Genomic DNA, 20,527 nt, shown 5'->3' with positions numbered 1-20,527 from the left:
TAAATATATCTCAGCACATCAGGTTTTATTAAAGAATTTAAAAAGGATTTTTTTTATTATTATCTGTTATACATATATTATTATTATACCGAATGAAACCATTTTCTCAAGTGCTGGTAAATGTAAATAAATTGCGGCATTTTTTGCATGTTACATTAATCCGCAGCTCTGCTGATTCGATGGGCGTGAGCGGGTGTTGTCATGATATTCCATTTCGCATTTTGCATTTTGCATTTCGCATTTAGCACTTCACATTTAACATTTTGCATGGCGCACACGCCTTGGCCTGAAAAAGCGGAATGAAGGCAACGATCTTTACGCTCTTCGCCAGATTCTTCAGTTTCCCAGCTACGAACCCATATCCCCACCCCAATTAATATGCGTGTGATCGATCGCCGCTGCAGTTTTTGCGAATTTGCGTATACGGGAGTTTTCGCACGTGATGCACTCGCCGAAATTCCATCTGCTCACTTGCTCTGAAAATTTACGACCTGTTGTTTTTTGACGTTGATCTATGCTTTTTGCTTCCAATCAAACAGCTTTGAGAGAGGGAAAGCTTCCAGAACGGAGACAATTGTAGATTGCAGAGAAGACGTAGAGAAGAGCGTAAGAAGACTTGAAGAGCAAATAGCGAAGAGTAGAAGAGAAGAGTGGTAGAATGTAGAATGTAGAAGCCGGCTGCCGGCCAAAGATCAACAAAAAATAAGATTTAATGCATGGCTGCGAAGAATGCGGGCCAAAAGAGAGTGAGCTTTTTCTCCCGATCGTGAAATAACGCTCCATTCTCTCCCCCAAAACCCCAAACGCTCCCCACAAGCTATAAAGTTTTTGTGGATCGAGCTTGGAAACTCAGTTGAATTTCAGCAGTGATCGCGAAAGCCTCATAAGCAACAAAAACTCGAAATTCATGCACCCACAATTAATTTTCGTTTTGTGAAGTGAACAGAAACCGTGCTAAAAAAAAAAAAGAAAAAAACTAAAGCTAACCGAGCCCAATAAACGCCAGAAAAATAGAAAATAAATACAAAACAAGTGTAGTGCGAATAACTAAGAGCAAACCATGTGAGCAAGCAGAATTTATGCTCGAGTGACAAGAAAAAAACACGAATTTTACGTGGCAGGTGTGTAGAAGCGCATTCCGCAGATTGTACATAATCTATATAATAAAGGCACTGGGGAAATCTGCGACAAGGTTGAATTTTTCGCTCCCCTCATTCTGTTCGCATTACCTTCTTTATAATTTTTTCATACCGCCGTTGACTATACCGATTATATAAGCCAGCATAGAAGTAGAAGGGTAATGACGGTAGCGTTGTTGGCCCATACAAACACCCAATATGGCTATACAAACAAACACCGACACGCACATTGGGACACGTTGAGCGTACATAGATAAGATAGCATAGCTAATAATATAACCAGGGGAAAACTGTACAATAACGTCATTTATAAAATATTTATGGATTTGGCGTACGCTTTTTTTTTCCAATTTCTTTTCGGATTTTGGCTCCTAAGCAATTTCCAGATGCTCCTGCGCAAGGGTATATTTAAACATTATTCGCACGCATTTGCTAAATAATAAACAAATTATAAATAGGTAACTTAATAAAAAGCCCGATAGCGAAAACAGATGAAAACGGCAAACACCAGATGAGTAGAATACACAGGGACAAATAGTCGGCGCGACTGACAGATCGTCAAATGCTGAAAGCTTTTCGTATTACTCTATGCTCGATGGATGTATCTTTGTATCTCGGCATCGTTTATCATGTGTCTCACTCCCACTCGCTGGCTGTCACTCGGTTGCGCTGGGTCGCGTTTTTATTTGTATTTAATTTTGTTGTATTTTTTCCGATTTTTTCACTTTTTGTTTACACTGAGAAATCAAGGTTAAAAGCGCAAAGCCGCGTGCGTAAATGGACAGAAATTAGGCAGAGTTGGTAGGGAATTTATCGCAATGATCAAACAATTTGATTTCATTAGCCATATCATGTCATGCCAGTACCTATACTATTCAATTCCCCCCGCCCTGCGACACGCACAGTCCATTAAAGACTTATTTAAGCTTGGCAGCCAACTACTCGCAGCAAAAAATACAAATAAAACAAAAAAAAAAAAAGAAAGAAAGAAGCCGGCCAAGCTTTAAAGAGCCGAAAGCGAAAAAGCAACGCCGAATCCGAGTGTATGAAAACCAGAGCAAATAAATAAAAGCCGGAGGGAAGTGCTTACGTGACGGAGTCGAAGTTCCAATGCCCTGGGGAAAATGCTTTAAGATCTGCTCGACAAGAGTTATTATCCCATATTTCACATTTTCAAGGCATGCCTTAGCGTTATCTTCCCAAAAAATGTACCAAACTGCATCAAATTTATATCTTCAGAATAAATTAATCAAATATACAATTTAAAGGGTGCATAAAAAATGAGCTCAAATTTTGATAGGTTTTAATGCTCTGCTTATTACACAATCATGCAAACTTATTTATGTTTACAACTACGTTAAAAATAACTGTTTTACAATTCTGCGGTTCCCCGAAATAAAAAACCTAAACCTAAAACAAATAAGCAACGTCGCAAAATAAGAAACTAGAGTAAATAAAGAGAGTCCGGAATAGGGGAACCAGCCTTTGAGATGTAGCCGAATTTTATATACTCTAGAAGAAGTTGAAGAAGAACAAATGACATGGATTTTATTAAGCAGAAAAGAATTAAAAAATGTATGAAAAAGTACCAGAATTATCCATTGATTAAATATTAAAAAGGTTGGATCTATGTAAATCTACTTCAGTTTCAATGTAGAACAGCAGTTTTACTGTGAAGGTAACTTCAAGGCAATGCCAAATATTGCTCTCTTTATTAACTCCTCCACTGCACTCCATCTTTTCAATCCTTAAGCTTGTGAAGGGCTTAATGAAAGCCCAATGGCGCACCAGTTGCGGTTCAAAGCGATTCCCTTTAGCAGCCAAGCGAAATGCAAATGGAAGTTCAGCAATGGATGGGCAATGCCAATTGCCGTGGAAAACTTTACAGACTCCACCTCGAAAGAGTATTCTGGGCAAAAAGCGAACGGCATCGGCATCGGCATCGAGCAAACTCAGAGGTCAGAGCGAGGCAAAAGCGACCAAAAGCATAACAAAACCGTCGTGAATCGAGACGAGACGACGACTTCAACCAGGCGGACTACACTGCGATGAAATCCGATACCGTGTGGCGTCAATTGAGCGCCATACATCAGCCGATACATCAAAAAAAATTTTGTGCTTCTGTCACCGCTGCGAAGTCGAATGCAAATTTGAAGAATACTTTGTTTACATTCTGTAGAAGGGAATCCGTGAACTTCCAAAAATCATATAGTTTTGATACACCAAAGTAAACATATTACTATGTATAAGCTACTCGAGATTTGATAGAAAATGTGAACTAATTTATTACCATTTAACAAGATGATGTTAAATATTTTTGTCTTGTCTTTTACCTTATTTACAATACAGCGACGGAATTTAACATAAGCAAACGAACCTCAAATGAAGCATTAAATACGTATAAGCATAATAATCCCATAATACGTATTTTTAATTTTATTGCACCGGGAAAAATGGAAAAAAACCAACCTTACTTTTATGATTCGAGCGAAATTCCTACATGTAATTAAATTCATTTAATATTTTTCATATGGTCCGTAACGACGTATTTGACTCAAGATGAGACTGTGACGTAAAATCTATAAATTTCCCACTAAATTCCACAGCAGAAAGCTGATTTGTTTAGCATTACGCATCATCACTTGACGCCATCGCTATCAACATTTTAATTGACCATTTACGATCTCACAAGTGCAAACTAATATTTGTAATCATAAATTGGCAGTAGATACAAATTGTACTGTTGTACTGAACATTGATTAAATCAAATATATAATTGTGTTTTAGTTTCACCACCATGTATTTTACGTGATGTTATGATTTTAGATAGGGGCTGTTTAAATACAACGAACAGCAAATTGCTTAGATTATATTACGTTAAATCTACAATCAACCTTCTTTTACAATTTTCACTTAACGAACCACAACAAGATGCTGTAATAAGCACCTTGCAAATTAATTCAGGTCTATGACTAAAATTGTTAGATTAAAGGAGCTAAAATTGGGGAACGGGCATACTTTTAATGCTTTACATATTTCAGTCTTGAAATGGCTAGCTTCTTGGGCTTCTTTGGTGTGAAATACTTTTATTTTTTATCTAACAGATAAGATATAGATAAACTGGCCTGAGTTTTGATAACTTTTCGAGCTGTGTACTTTTCGCTTAAAGTTTCACCAGCCAGCTCCGAGTTGCAATGCGCCGGAAGAGGTGAGGAGCTTTATGGCAGTAGCGGTGGCTATGGCAACAGAAAGAGCCAAACTGCCCGCACATGAGGTTCGCTCTTAGCCCCCAAAACCCCTCTCTGTGCCCCATAGTACCCATTGTAATCGCTCCCCTTCGCACAGCCCCGCCCCGTCCTGCAGTATCCCCTCCACAAAACGTACCTTTCAAGTGCGGGCTGCCGATGCTGCTGTTGCCGCTGCTGCTTTTGTTGCTGTTGTTGCCGATGTTGTTGCTGCTGGCTCATCAAAAAGCCAAAAGTTGTTGAACGTGAAATTATTGTACGCGAACACGAGCAAATACCAAGGCAGATGTGTGTGCTCGCAAGTATTTATGCACACAGAGCCCGTCGGGTTTTGCATGTGTTGCCTTGCCGCTGCAAGATAAACAGCTGAAAAGAAAAAGCTAAAGCTAGAGCCAAAGCCAAAGCTAAAGCCGAACTGGAAGCATCGGATAGATGCATCAGATTTCGCATTCAAGTGAAATTTATGGCAATAATAAAGCTTAACTAGCGTTCGAGGTAAAAAGATGATGAACTATGCAGAATCGAGTACAAAAGGAACTGGTAGTTGCCATTCGTCAGCGTTTCATACTTCATTTGCCGTTGCCAACTCACAATCAACCATTCAGCCAACAACCTCCCACTTTTCAGACCCCTTGACTTTATGCGGGAAAAAGTTACTTAGCTGCTATCACAGTTTAGTCATCTACACAAATATGCGATTACCGCACAAAGCGCAAGATACAGATACATAGAGTCAAATACTGCTATATAAGCTGTACAAGATATAAGCTCAGAAGAATGCCCGAAGGTGATCGTACAGTTAAACGAGTCTAGATGTAAGCACTCCTCTCTAAAGTAAATTTCAAATTTAAAAGGTCTTTGGTTTCTAAACATTCTAGATTTGGTCGTTCAAAATGGAACAGTGTACTAGGCAATTCCTGTTTAAATATTCGATTTAGGGAGGAAGATATAATTTTTCTCAGGAAAGTATGTACATTTATCCAACCAATGAAGTAAATATTTCTCAGGAAAATATGTACATTAATCCAACCAATTCAGTGAATATTTCAACTCATGTAGCTTTGGTACACTAGTTACCTAGGGGCCCAATGTATTGATGCACTCCCAGCTTCAACAAATTTCGAGGTGATAATGTAATATTTTGTAATATTGATGCAGGGAAAGTTCTACCCAAAAATGAAAGTCTGGAGGCGAGAGCGTAAAAAAGAAAAGAAGTGACAACAGGAAGCTGAGATTAAAAGATCCGACAAAATACGACCCATATAAGATAAGATCTGTTTGGTAAAGCCAACGAGACGATAATTAAAATTCCTCTAGACTCAAACAATATCTGAGCTGATTGTTGTCGGGCCAACTTCTCGGAATATCCCATTCAGTTCGGTTGCCATTTATATACATATCCAATTTTCGGGCTACTTGTTCGCTCGATTTTCCTTATATATTTCATTTTTTGTGGGTTCATTAATCTGGAATTGTTTATGGCTCCGCTTAGCCAAATAGATGATGTTTATGGGGAACTCTCTTTGGAGCGTCAGCACACTTCGCAGGTTACTGAACCTGCAATACTCGTACTCTCGTTCGTATGAAGCTCGTCCAAAGCAAACAAATTCCCAGAAATTTCTATGGTCGCTAGCACTCTGTTTTCACATGTACATACATACATATACATATATATCGCAGTTCGATATGTAATCAGCAGTGGACTTGTAGACGAACTTACTCGGGAGATATTCACTTACATATGTATGCTTGCATGTACATACATACTTGCAACAGGAATTGAACTGGCATCTCGGTTTTATCGGCCAAGTGGAAAACAACACCGCAATTAAGGCTTTTTCCTCGAATTTTGTCCACCTGCCCCGGTTGTGAGTAATGCAAATTGTGCAACTGATAAGATAAAGCCGAAAGGCTCTCATTTGCACATTTGCTCTGACGACAAGCTGCTGTTTTCACCCATCGGAAGTTCGATGAAAGGAAGTTCAGTTTCCCCAGAAATTAAACGGAGCTTCTGCGAATTGGGCACACAGCTCGTATCTTATAAATCTTCAGCCTCGTTTAAAGGAGACTGGATGGATACGTTTAGAATTTGATTGTATGGATATGAAAAGCAAATCATCGTCGGGCATTCAATACCAATATAGCACTGTAAGAAAATGCGGCGGTTCTTTTTAAATATCTATCAAATATTTTATGATTACCATAATAAATGCCAGTATAACAATGTTTTTGTAACAATTGTTAAAGAAAACGTAGTGGATTTTGGTTTAACTGAAATGTCAAAACAACCACTACCATAATTCGGTTCCCTAACTATGTCATACCTTTTTAAATTCCAAATTCCTTTACTTAAGGTCTACTGCAAGTGTGATGTGTAGAGGCAATAAACGTATAATTATTTTTGCTCAGTGAGCACATGCAAAATTTGTTCGATTTGGACACGTAGGCGGACCTGGACAGGTCTTTTATGGACCTGGGACAAGCCAACAGTGACCGACCCCCATTTCCCATTTCCCCCTCCTCGACAATGTGGGGCTGTGTGCCTTTATCAGTGCCTTTTCAGTGGCGGGCCCATTCAGCAAAGCCAGAAAACACGCACAAACATTTTCAGTTGCCGGGGAAATTGTGATCCCGACCCTCGCTGATACCCCGCACACACCCATACGTCCCAAAACTGAGAGACTGGCACTTGGTCATTAAAACTACTCGCAGAGCCAAAAAAAAGGTTGCTATTTTTAGCAGTGACGAACCGGCAAACCAAAGCAAACCAAACCAAAGCCAATCCGAAACCCCGAAAGAATGAGAGAGCATTTTGCTGTAGACTCTAAAGGCACCTTCTTATTAACGCTTCGAGTGTTTACTGCCTTTCTGCCCTGCTTTTATTCCCCTCCGAATGCAATTAAGTTAGAAATCTGTAGAGCAGTTGCAGCGAAGGAATCAAATTTGTAAAATGGGAACACGATTTATAATGGCATTCCGATTGCTTAGTCTTTGTACTATTAAGAACGTATTAAGTACAATTTTTGTTTTTGAGGGGACTATTATTCGAAGATTTTCAAAATCGAGCAATTTAACTGATCTTAATAATAATATTTGCATGCATATACATATATGTATATATTTAATAAAGTCAGCTAAGACTTAATATTGGTAAATTAGGTAATAATAATAATAATAAGTAAAATAAGTAATAATAATATGCAAGGCACAACAAATATTTCTGCATACGACAGTGTACTCCAATTTTCCGTTGTATTCTCTTTTCAGTCAAATTGCCGAGAAGATGCCAATTGATTTTGATTTTCGCAAATTATAACGAGACATTTATATGATTTGATAGCTGGCCAGAAATTCGCAAACAATTCGCGGCGACCAGGCAAGGTCATATCGATTGTCATCAGCTGCTGTCGGCACTCCCCACCCATCGCCCACCACCCACCACCCACCACCAACCGCCCACCGAGTGACACCACCCAACAGCCCACTGAAAAGCAAATAGCGCGAATATGCCATACTTGAATGCGCCAAGGAGGTGCTTGCACCAGATGCTAATAATATATGTGCTAATATTTGTTTCCAGTGCAACGACACGTAAGTAAAGTCGCCCCTTCCATGGGATTCCGTTTGCTATTACTACATATACATATATTTACCCATCCTTAACAAGGGAACAATTTAATTTATGTTTATTTATGGCCATTGTCTGGGGAGTTTGTCAGCTATTGGTTTAGGACTTTATCAAACTGTATCAGTATCATGAGGTATTCTAGTATCGCACCCACGATGCAAAAGAGTAACGCATTGTTCAGCTTAAACAGTCCACAGGCGCTGACGGCAAATATATGCTCCACATTCTTCAGATACAGGCCGTAGAAGTGCATCTGGGGAATAAGATACATTAATTAAAGACTGGCTAAAGATAAAAATTTGACTTGCACACAAGCCGCTTATCATATACTACGCTTGACCTACTATAACTATAATTTCTATTAACTTTCTATGACAATGAGTGGTGAAATTATTAGAAATATCAACCTTACTATATATTCATTAAAATTAATGAGTATACAAAACAAAACGCTTATGGACCCAACGTCGGTATTTCTCTTTGAAGATTTTTTAGCATTATGCTTGTTTTGATCACCGTCGGAATTATTTTAGTATTCCAATCACTTTCGATAACTATTTTATGATGTGCGATATACAATCAACACCTGCTGAATATAAATGGCACTTATTAAATTGAAAGAAAAAAGATACTCGTATTCATTCAACTATTAGCATATAATAACGACAATTTGTTGCAACATTAGCCGATATACATAGTTCGTGTAGTTCAACTTACAGTGTGCCTGAGTTGCGTCACAGTGCTTCTGGATGGAAAGGCCAGTCCTCCGCGTTTAAGGATTTCCCTGGTACAGTTAAATCTTCTCTCTGAGTAGAATGTGGGTAAAATTACCAGCAAAAGATTGGTGAAGAGCCCCAACAAAAAGACGATGGCGTAGTAGTTTAACGGAAAAGATCTTCCATATTTTCTCAGTATAAACTTGCTATACTTCATGAAGTATGTGAAGAACAGGTGAATCGTACACTCCAAGGGCACATATCCCAAAAAGCAGACGGCCTGAACTGCGCACAATGAGCATATGGACCGATGAAGCTTCAGCAATTGCTGATGCACATGAAGTAGTCTCCACAACTCGAGGGCCAACCACTTTTGTTGGCCTTTGTACAGCTCCTGCCGGTTGAGCCAAAATCCGGCACTCTGGGAACTTTCAAAAATATGCTCGGCATCCACCAGAATTCTGGCCAGCAGCAGATTGGAGTGTCGAACGAGGTGACCCAGAAAAAGTAGCGCTAATGTGTACATCCCCAGGGATAGCTGCAGGATGACCTGGCATACGGTTATGAAAACCAAACTGCAGGCGTACAAGAAGTTCCTTGGCACTTCCGGATCATCCTTGAGTATCTGAATGGGCTGAGCCAAGGCGAACAAATAGGAACAGAGTAGCACCACCACTTCCAGCAGGTGTCCCCTGGTGGCCAGACAATCGATGGAATCCTTCAGTTCCCGAGTGTGCATCAGTCTCCTTAACTGCCTTCGACACTTCAGCAATCGATTGAGACACCCAATAATCTCCGACTGCTTGGAGCAGTGTATCCACAGAGTCATGAAAGCGCAGACCAGAAGCAGGACATATCGATTAAAGCCAATCAATAGTAGAATTCGGTTTTGGCGCAGAAAGGCCATCCTTTCGAAAACGCACCAAAAGGCAATGGGTGAAAAACAGCCCACAAAGATCAGCATCACCCAGCCGTGGATGCGAAGATAGAGGCTCTGTCTGACCCTCTTAATGCCCCGCGGACTCCAATTGGCGGTGGCCATTAGGCCAAACACCCTGGTCAGACTGTACAGTATACCCAGGGCCGACATGCCCAGGAGTAGAAGCCAACGCGGCATCGCTGTGACTCGAATGAAACTGCTAGTGCTAGTGGGTTACCCAAAGGCAGTGGCATAATCGAATCACAGCCACGGGCTGCACTCGGAGAAATTGTTTGTCATATCAGGAGTCATTTAAATATTTAAGAACGCTCTTTTTATTTTTGCAAATTGAAGTTTGTATTGAAGCTTTCTTCGCTAAATTTTGTAATATATACAAATATTAAAGACAAAAATATTGCATCTTGGTTTTAGCTTAGCTCTCGCATTCCATCACAGAAGCTTCTTGCAAATTTTCGCAAAATCATGAAGTCTAATGTTAAGGTCATGATCCGATTTATGAACAATTTATTTCCGAGTGTGGTTACGCCAGCTATTAGCCTGATTGAATTTCGTTTAGCCAAGGCGTTCACTCAGCCAGATAATCTGTCCAGATAACACACTCAGTGAGCAGCCCAATAGTGCCACAACAAAAGGGTTTCGCCGATACATGGATGCATGGATGCATGGATGGATGGGTGGATGGCTGATTGGCCAACAAGACAGGGGAAATTCACATTGGAATACTAGGATGGAAATTAGGCTAAATCTGAGAGTTTATGGTCTGTGGCTCACTTTCCACCGATGGATGAATGCAGAATGTATCTCACAGATGCCTGCCTTCGGAATCACTCCATTTTCAAGTGGCTTCATGTGTTTGCACCTTCCATCTGCCGGTTCTCACCTGTAAATGGGGTTAAACTGGATTTGCAATCAGTGCCGAACGCAGATAAAGCTAACAATTTAAATTCCTGAAACAGTTGGCCCAGTCTCTCTTTATCCCTCTCTCTCCCTGTCAACTGAAGATCTCGTATCTTTGTATTTGTATCTGTATCTGCAGGCCACAAAGTCAGGACGCTGTCGCTGGATTATTAAAAAAGTTTTTCGCTTTTAAAGAGTTTTTCCCCCTCTTGGCTGTTTTTTCCCCTTCTTTTTGCATTCATGCTACATAAAATGCAAAACACTCGAGTGTCTATATGTGAGAGTGTGTGAGTGTGCGAGTGTGTTTTTGTACTTCCATCTTTTATGAAAACTTTCCACGGCTGTTTATAAGTTTCTCACCGAAGACCCAAAGTGGCTGCAATAGTGGAGGGGAAAATATATAGAAAAATATCCATCCATGTATGTACACGCCTGTGTGCGCTTTTGTCCTCCTGCTCGGATCTTGTACATGGCTGTAACCCTGGTTCCAGATTCTATAGCTTCTGGTTCTGGCTCTGTCGCCTGCTCCGACTTTATCTGAATAGGCAGCCAAGTGTGCGGTTTGGTTTTTATCTAGGTTAGGTGGCCGGCTAGTCTGACAGTTTGCTCCGCAGCTCGCTGCAAATTGCTGTGCAATGTCCTCGTCTGACAGCTAATTCATTCACATTTTTTCGGTTCTCTACAACAGGCAAATAGGTATACCTGCGATTCAAGCCTTTACTACATATATTTTATAGCACATGCACAAATAGTTTCACTTATTACATATGACACAAGCTTTTTGTTTTCATTCATTATGGCTGCCGAAAAGGAAAGAGTATTTAAGATTCCTGAGAAAACAAGAGAATTTAAGTTAGTCAAAGTAAAATCCGTTCTGGTTCTGGAAAAGGCTATACAATTTGGAGTTTTTTGTTAAAAATGTAATAAACATTATTTAAATAAATGATAAATTATATCAAGATAGTAGGTTTCGAAAATTAAACATATTAACTTAAGCATTCTGACCATACTGAATACGGAAACAATTAAGAGCGAACCCAAAACAGAGCACAAAACCCGCCTAATCCCGAGAATTTGCACATATTCTAACGAAATCAAGATGAGCAGCTTTAAATTATTTCCATTTTTTGGACATGCCTCGTTGAAATCTAACCTCCCGCCGCCAAACTTCAAAGTCGAACGGCGGATACGAGGGCGGCTGACAACTGTCCCAGCTGTTCCACTGATAACACGACAGCGTCAGCGAACAAATGCGAAAAACAACGAACAAGTAAAACTTTAATTAAATAAAGTGTAAGAAGTTTGTTGAGCTCCTTGAAAGCAGTCGCCGTAGACCCACCAAAAGTCCACCGACCCACCAAACAATCCCCAGCCCAAAAGCATTCTGCTCCCCCGACATCAAAGTGCAGGACCCGAAGAAAAACCGAAAAAGTTTAGTTTTTAATATTCGACAGGCTGCGGAGGTTCTTGTGTTTAAAATCAAGTAGATTTTTCCAGCCAGATATTTACTTTTGTCCCGACCAGAACTTGATTGTTTACCCGGAAAAGGGAAAATCCGAGGACCAAAAAGTCAAAGGGCACGGAACAGAAAGAGAAAGATGGAAAATTCCCATTATATGGACGAGTGAAAATGACAAATTAACTTGAACAATGAGCGAACACATTTCGCAGAAAGGAGAAAACTCCTAAGGAAGGAACAAAATGAATAAAAAGGCGGTTTAGTCTCAGGTATAGAATAGAAAATTAATGGAAGGCAAACAGGTAGACTTAACAATCAATGGCAAGTGGAAAAACTTTAATTGGCATAAGTTTCTAGTAACTAGATTACTTCTATACTCGGCAGTTCCGGCCAATGAATCACCTGGCTGGGCAGGCTATAGACATTCGATCCGATAAGTTGACCTTAATGCATTTCGTTTTTTATTTTATTGTTCTGTTGGCTCTGTTAAAAAAAGAGTGTGGGTGAACTTCTGAAAAATATTCTCCGAGGTGACAGGGTGAGGATTTGATTTCTCTTTCGCCTTTGCTACAATCAATATTAAACGAAAACTAAACTTAAAATATATAATATATTTTGAACAAGGCTTGAATCAGTTTTCTCTTACATTTATGTTTACCCAGACACAAAAGCTACACCTTTGCTCAAAGCTTACCTTTTTGTACTTTTAAAATCAGCTTACCAACCGAGCATCCTTTTTATTTTCTAGTGGGAAAATTTAAGCACCGCACTTTGCCATAAATAAGACAGTACTGCTTGAGGTGACCTCCATTACCCGCCCACGCATTTCGCCCACTCCTACTTAAGTACACCTAAGCTGCAACTGAGACTTCATGTTTTATTGACCACCACTAACGGCTGCAATTTCTCCACCCATAATTTCGTTACAGTTGACCAGGAGCTCTTGCCGGATTTGTGTGAGTCGGTTAAATGCCCGCCGGATGCCGAAATGCAGTGCCCTGCGGACAGTTCCATACGCCAGAACCTACTTGCGGTGGACCTGATTAAATCGAATGCGGTGGAGCTGCCCATCGGAGGTGAAGTCGCGGCAGCCGCCGAAGGGGTTTCCTACAATAGAGGTCTGATCTCCGATGCGGATTACGTCCAGTGCTGTTTGAACCGGAAGTGCATATGCAAGAGCTGTTACATTCCGGACTGTCCTTTGGATGCAGACGAGGACGTGGTGGTGGTCGAACTGGTGCCGGAAAATAATCAAACGCCCGGAGAATGTTGCGGCACCTACGAGTGCCATGCGGAGCCGAATTGCACGGTGGTGCGGGACACGGACTTCCACTGGCTGAAGCAATGCCAGCGATGCAAGTGCGAGTCCGGACTAAAGATATGCCACAAGTCCTGCGATGAGAGGGCCGAAGGTGTGTGCCAGTCGAAGATTTCGGGCATGTTCTACAAGGACGGAGAAACGTGGACGGAGAACTGCAAGACGTGCGAGTGCGAGAAGGGGGAGCCCAAGTGCACGATGTCCTTTTGCGGCAACCTCAACTGTCCCAGTGAAAGGCAGGTGATGCTGAAGGACACCTGTTGTCCGGTTTGCTGGCCCAGGTGTGCGCCGATGCCGCACGAGAAGCCAGACGATGAATCCTACGCAGATTATGTCGATGAGTCTGAGACGCCAGAGGTGGATTCATTGCCGCCGCTGCTGCCTGATCCATTTATCACCGAGCAAAGTGCTGAGCTAATAGCCACTAGCACCACCACAAGTAGCAGCAGCACAACCTCAACCACAGCTGCACCACTGGCCACCACAATAAGTTGCAACAACGCCTTTGACCAACCGAAAGTCGTAGAGGTAGTAAACCAAAACAACTATTATTTCTACTGGCTACTGCCCTATTCGGTTATAGTCTCCATTGCGATTGTGGTAATGAGCTTCTATATTTACCAGCAGCGTGCCAAGAAACGTTCCTACGATCCGGTCTCCATTCTGGACCACAGCATCTAAGCTTGAGACCTTTCGAAATACTAACAATACTACTAAACTTAAAACTAATGTAGATCTAAGTATTCCGCCTTTTGCAATTGCACGTTGGTAGCTTTCTGAGTGTGACCAGATGAGTTGGAAACGAAAGCATGCTTTACTTCCTAGCCTGGGCACTCTTAAATAATCAGTTTAACCGCTTATATGGAATACCAAATACCCAGCCTTTCTAATGCAGCTGCCTTTATTTGTTTGGTATTGATCTCATTTTAACTTTTTACTTTTCACTTGCAACGAAAACAAAAAATTAATCGAATGAAAACTACACGAAAATATAAGCAACGAACTTTAGCAGCAGCAAAATCAAAGTATTCTTATGAAATTACGCAAAAATATTAAATTACAAACGAAACAAGAGTTACTATTTCTAAACAAACGCAAATGATGTATGTATATACTGTATGCCTTCCTCTTTCCATGGGAAGTCAACTTTTTAAACTTAAAGTTTGATTTAAGAGAAATATAATACCAAATCATGTTTAAAGCGAGTAAGCAAAAACTCGAAATTATTCGAGACACGTCTTAGATATTAGTTTTAGCTTCTAATTTAGGAAGTATGTGATATATATGCTAATTAGCCTATGTAATTTTTCAACAAAGGCATGCTGCTGTTTAAAAATATGTAAAACAGTATTGCAACACAAGACCCGAAAGCCCCTAAACGAAATGTAAGGCATCGCAATCGCTGAAGGAGGTTCTACTTTAGCTAATGTCATAACGTTGCCACTTAAATGTATACTATAAAATCATTATTTAAATTTATGTTAAAAAATAAACCGAAATTGGTATGCAAAGCGATGAAACCAATTAAAATGATTGTGGTTCATTATAATCATAATTTATGGGACATTGCATGATTGGAGTACTGAGAGGGCTGTAATGGAGACTAAACTTTCTATTTTAACAATTTTACTCTAGAACACAGTTTAATTTACATTTTATCCAACTTAACCAGTCATTTAAGATCGGCCCTTTTTCTATTGAATATAGGCAAAAGGTCGCGAAATCTTTTTAGCTGTCATAAAGTAGAGGGCAATCATTTCAACAAATAGCCCGCAAATGTACTTTATTTGTATACGGTATACAAAAACTTGCCGCAAAAGTTTTGTACTCATTTTAAATTCGACCTTCAGAGCCGAACGAAGACAGAGTGGCAAAAGGTCGCTCCTTGGCAAATTGTATGCTAAGCATAATGTCAGGCCATGATATGATTTATAATATGTAATAAGTTCCAGGGCAACTTGAAGTGGGTAACATAAAATACGCAAAGGTGGGGTTGCGAGAATGGGTAGAAGTCTGGATAGACCTTTGGAAAAAATTCGAATATGCATGGGAATTGGGTCTTTGGCGGCGCCTTGTTGAGCCTTCCTGTTTTGCTTTTGTTACGTGGGCGAATCGCTTCACGCAAATGGAAGCCCCACCATGTCATACATTTTGCTAAGATTTTTATCAAATACTAAAATGCCATGAACAACGTACATACCTAACCGTACACTCAAAGAAACAGTTCTTTGAAAAAATTGATTCTTTTTGTAGCGAAAAATATTTAATATCAATTTGTATAAGCATTGACAAAGGATTTTGACAACGGATATTGGAATTTGAATTCAAAAGAAGGTTATATTTTATTATATTTTAGCTTTGATTATATTTTAGAAAATCGGTTAAACATTTAGTTTCCGTGGCTCAAAAAAAAATTATTCCAACAGATACGAACATAATAGGAATTAAGATAACACTGATGAATATATTTGTTTGGGCATTTATTTGTGTAAGTAGTTGCGTTGGCGGCATAGTGATTTACGAAGGTATACACCTAATAAAAATGCCACTCGAAGGAGGATAGTGGCGCATTGCATATTGGTTCGATTCATCTAAAGCAAAGCTAAATAATAACGCCCCACTTGAGCCCCCCTGCCCCAATCGCCGCCCTGGAAACACGTGTAAGACCCAAACAACTGCAGCCGTCAAACGTTTTGTAAGGATAACGCAGCGGGCAAAGGACAAGCAGACGAGATTCGGGTGGAGGGAATATATAACAAAGGGCCAACACAATAGACTTCAAGAGTTTGGATGACACTTTGAGTTATTTTGTTGTTGATGCTATTAAAGCAAGAAAGCAAGACCCAAAGATATGGGAGGGTAGATTTATTGAAGCTCGGCCGGAACAGCGGCAAAAAGCATCTGGGATTTAAGGGGCCTTCGATAAACGAAAGGACAAGCGCCCACGACACAGATTTGCTTTTGAGCCGCAAAGCAAAAAAATATAGAAAGTATAAAGTGGGTGAAAAAGTATACTGTTGAAATTTATATCTCGGCACCAGCATTCAACAGAGCAATAATCTAGGACCAGAGGAGAACTGGTTTAACCCATCGATACTGCGCCTTTAGTTCTAAGAAATCTTTCTAAAAAATACAAAATGTAACTTCCTTGGTATATGTACCAGTCTAAAATATAACCTATACGTTGGTTTATGTTAATTTAATCAGTGATGATAAATACATTTACATAATAATTTCACATAATAATTTCTACTAATGTCATTTACATCATTTTCTTCATAAAAGGTACAACTTACAGATTTAGTTTTAATGAAACTGAAACTAAAATCACTTTCCCAAATTTAACCAAACTCAATTCATATTAATGTGGACTTTTCAATTATATTCAATTAAACTCTGATAGGTCGGTTCTCACCCACTGTTCAGAGATCGGTTAATAGAGGAGAGACACTAAAAAGCATCGGAGGCATCAAACTCATGTCTCGAGAACAGCCATTGGCAAACATTGCACAAAAAATACACAAAAGCGAGGAGGATAGCAGAGGAAACCCGAAAGGAGATTGGAAAGTGCAGACAACAAAGCCGTCCAACAGGAGAAAGAGTTGAAAGGAAATGGGAAAACATTTTCAGCAGTCAAAGGGCAATGGAAAAACTATTAACAGAAATAACCGGTATCGAGCAAACAGTAAAGTGCTATTGTTTCCTGGAAAGCTTTAATTGGTGCTTAGCTATCAAAACTTATGTTGCCGACTAACCAAAAATGATTACTTGTCAATTAATTGCTGGTTCACAATATTTAAATATAACTTTTATTTTGATAAAACTGCCACTGCTTTTTCGTACTCTCGTAGTCAAATAAAATTAAAAACAAACCAAATCGGGACAAAATGGTATTGGCGTCTATGTCTCTGGAGTCTGCATGCTTAATATAAACTTTCTAGTTTTTATAATTTCTGAGATCTCGACGTTCATACGGACAGACAAGAATATATAAACTTTCGGAAACACTTCCTTCTGCCTGTTACATACTTTTCAACGAATCTAGTATACCCTTTTACTCTACGAGAAACGGGTATAAATACCGGGCAATCCAAAATCCAACTTAATAGCAAGTACACATTAAAGTGAACCATTGTGCATTCGAATAGGAAACGGAAAGCAGTCGATTTGGATTCATGTTTAATGGAAGTGCCATCAATTCAGATCAAAACTGGCAGTCATTAGAAAGAGACGCATAGTCGAATAGAGGAAGAGATGGGTAGAGAGAGAGTGAGAAAGAGAGATAGAGAGAGAGAGAGAGAGAGCAGCAGGACTTGTCAGATGCCATAAATGCAAATGATTTATTTATTCAAAAAGGCAACCGAAAGCTAATAAAATCATCAAAGACACCTTGCCATTGATAGTCACAAATGAGTCTGGCCAGGGATCTATTTGAATGCATATACATATATAAGGATTATGTGTGAGTATGTATACTTGCTTGCTGCTGACGGATGTTCGAGAACCTCAATCCATATATCAAAAGCACATTAGCACGAATTTGAATTGGCAATTGGTATTTACATGGCCAGCTGTACATACAGATGACAAAACCCCAAGCACATGTCAAAATTAAATAATGTACCGCACGTTTGCTGACTCGTCCTGCCTGTTCCATGGCCTTCCGCCCGCCTTTCCGCCCACTTTTCCATACCACCTCCCGCCACTTGTAGACACGGCATTGGCATTGGCTTTTATTTGAATTCAGTGCGTGCGACTGTCACTTGTCTGTTGTCTGTTACATTCGCCGTGTAAACACAACCGCAGGCAATTTTGGCAATTTGCGTCAACAGGCGAAACACGGAACCAAAACCTCACCCAACCACACTAAATACGAGCTCAACCTATGCAGTGGAAAAAAGTTCAATGATTTTTCACATTTTATTGCATGAACTTATTTTGTTTTCGATCATAAAGCTGTATTTGCCTATCCCGAATAACGAAGAAATAGAAAAAAAAATGTTAATTACAACCAAAAAGGATTAGAATTTAAAAAAAGGTAAAATACAAAAACTGGGGATTTGTTTTTCAATTTTAATAAATTTCAAGTTCATCTTCGGAGCTTTCTCTTGTCTTACAGCGTACTTATGCCTTTACCCTTCAATATTTCCTTATAAATGGAGATTTTCCCTTCATATTTTGTTGTACATATTTCTTTCCGTGCTCCAGTAAACCCCGAAACCCGAAAACAGATCTGGCTGCCAGGAGACAAACGTCTCGCCTTGGCTTAAGTCGAGAGGTAAATATAAGCCATGGGGCTTTTGCCTAGACGGGCAGATAAAGGGGCTACGATGGGAAAAGGGAATGGGCAAAAAGCGGGCTATGTAAAGTCGCCTGCACCCAAGAAAATGTTTGCTTTTGTGCCGAAGAGGCAGCACACAAGGGCGGTACATATAAAACAAAAGCCCGAGAAGAACAAAAGGGAGACAAAAATTACAAAATACTGAAACAAACACTGGCGTAATAACAAGTGAGTAGCTAGAATACCCTATGGATATTTTATTAATATATTATAAGCAAGGTTAATGAGTTACAAAAGTCTTCCCTTTACTTTACACACTCCCCGGGAGCGCTTCGTCACTACAAGTACTATAATGAACTGTAAATACTATCATGTTATTACTTCTAAGCCATATCGTTAGAGTTTATAAAATATTTACTATAAAATAACCAATTTGGTATTCCCCGACGTATTATTTTAATTACAAATTGCACTTAAAATTTATTAATTAAAAATGTTCCAGTTGCAACGTTATGCAACTCTACTATTCCCTCGAGCCCAATGACTTCTGATCTCATTTTACAGGGTGCATACAAAAAATTTGCCATCTCAAACATAAACACTCACACACGCGCTAACAGTTTCACGTAGACCAACACACTGACATGTACACATATATATCTATGTATATATACATATGTATAAAAAGAGAGACATGCAGTAATGTTATATTATGTACCAACCATATATAAATATTTGTGCAAGGTAAGCGGAATATTTTATATTTGCCAACGCTTCGCGACGTAACAAGGCGGGAACGAAATGAAAATCCGCCACATTACGTATACGTACGTATACGTAACCTATCGAGGATGCTTTGCTGGTTGGGGAATTCGGATTCGGAGCGGTGGAATGGCATGGGTGTGGAAACCTTAAAATCGGTTAGCGTAAGCATCTGCATGCACCGCGGAAATAAATCAAGAAATAACATTTACACGTTCGTTTTATGTTGTATTTGCCACGTAACAATAAAAGACTCAACCCCCAATCTCCACTAGACCAATTTCCACACAGTCCAATCCCCATCCATCCGCGTCCCCATCCTTCAAAGCACCTAAACACCCACTAGACAACCGTGGGATGGCAGTCCGGGGAGTTCTGGGATTTCACGAAGAGATTGGGGGACAAAAGGACGACGGCCAAATGCTGCAAAGCCAACCAAGACAATGCCACAAAGGAATTATTTACTACGTGATACAACACTGAAGTCATTCCCGGATAAATGTGCTCTGGTGCTCAGTTTCCCGCCACTGGTTTCTCGCTTCTCGATGGTTCTCTTCGAGCCCAGTGATGGTAGCGTGATGGTCGCCAACATATGTTTATTTATCTACGCACTTCATTTACGGCCACTTTGAAATTGCAAAATCATGTAATTTTAAATTCATTAGTTGGGTTACTTATTATCTAATGGGAAATACAATACAATCACAATAGTTTACTTAAGATATTGGGTACCCGTCACTTTTCATTTTCAATCTATCAATCGAAATATTGTTTTATTTAATTGTAAAAAATACTAGAAAGAAAGCTAGCTTCTCCAAGGCGAAGCTTATATACCCTTGCAATAATCATAAGCTGAAAAATATAAGTACACTTTATGATTAAAAACAACGAATTTATTATTATTTCTTTTCTAATATTTTCAATCCTTAATCTTTACCAATTTGTGCTTTATGTTTATTTCAATAAAATAAAAATATTTAAAACTCTTTCACTAGCCTAACATGGTTAGCATAGTTTTCTATTTCGATCAAAAACAATATTTTTGCCTAACCAAAATAAAAGCACATAAAACACGTCATGCTGCCATAAATTGTTTATGAGCTAAAAACGAGATTCTTTTCCTCTTGGTTATGCAAATATTT

General features: G+C 39.6%; 2 protein-coding genes and 1 long non-coding RNA gene across 4 annotated transcripts; 1 reads left to right on the top strand and 2 right to left on the bottom strand.

Annotated features, from left to right (window-relative positions):
• LOC120449061 lies at positions 1-490 on the bottom strand. The gene is made up of 2 exons (XR_005616174.1): positions 357-490; positions 1-286 (listed from the first exon to the last, which is right to left on the bottom strand). It is a non-coding gene; the product is annotated as an uncharacterized LOC120449061 (long non-coding RNA).
• A 373-nt stretch (positions 491-863) lies between these two features.
• On the top strand, positions 864-17,105 carry LOC120449166. Of its 2 annotated transcripts, XM_039631509.2 has the most exons (4): positions 864-1,121; positions 7,652-7,975; positions 12,954-13,870; positions 16,746-17,105. In XM_039631509.2, the coding sequence occupies exons 2-4, from the start codon at positions 7,891-7,893 to the stop codon at positions 16,794-16,796; spliced, it is 1,053 nt and encodes a 350-aa protein (XP_039487443.1). In that variant the 5' UTR covers positions 864-1,121; positions 7,652-7,890; the 3' UTR covers positions 16,797-17,105. The 2 variants fall into 2 exon arrangements, with proteins under 2 accessions (XP_039487443.1, XP_039487442.1); XM_039631508.1 differs by lacking the exon at positions 16,746-17,105 and having other exon boundaries at positions 12,954-14,872.
• LOC120449167 (putative gustatory receptor 77a) lies at positions 8,004-9,901 on the bottom strand. Its single transcript, XM_039631510.1, is given in 3 exon segments — positions 8,004-8,265; positions 8,730-9,862; positions 9,865-9,901. Coding segments are annotated over 3 exon segments (1,332 nt in total). The 3' UTR covers positions 8,004-8,103.
• Positions 17,106-20,527: the final 3,422 nt, after the last annotated feature.

This window comes from Drosophila santomea, chromosome 3L (genome assembly GCF_016746245.2).
Source record: "Drosophila santomea strain STO CAGO 1482 chromosome 3L, Prin_Dsan_1.1, whole genome shotgun sequence".
NCBI classification, from domain to species: domain Eukaryota; kingdom Metazoa; phylum Arthropoda; class Insecta; order Diptera; family Drosophilidae; genus Drosophila; species Drosophila santomea.
This window is presented reverse-complemented; position numbering and strand designations above follow the sequence as displayed.

Excerpts from the sequence above, each read along its gene's own strand:
- LOC120449166 (XM_039631508.1), top strand. The coding sequence starts at position 7,891 with ATGCCATACTTGAATGCGCCAAGGAGGTGCTTGCACCAGATGCTAATA. Across the intron at positions 7,976-12,953 it reads TGTTTCCAGTGCAACGACAC|TTGACCAGGAGCTCTTGCCG; the intron begins GTAAGTAAAGTC and ends ATTTCGTTACAG.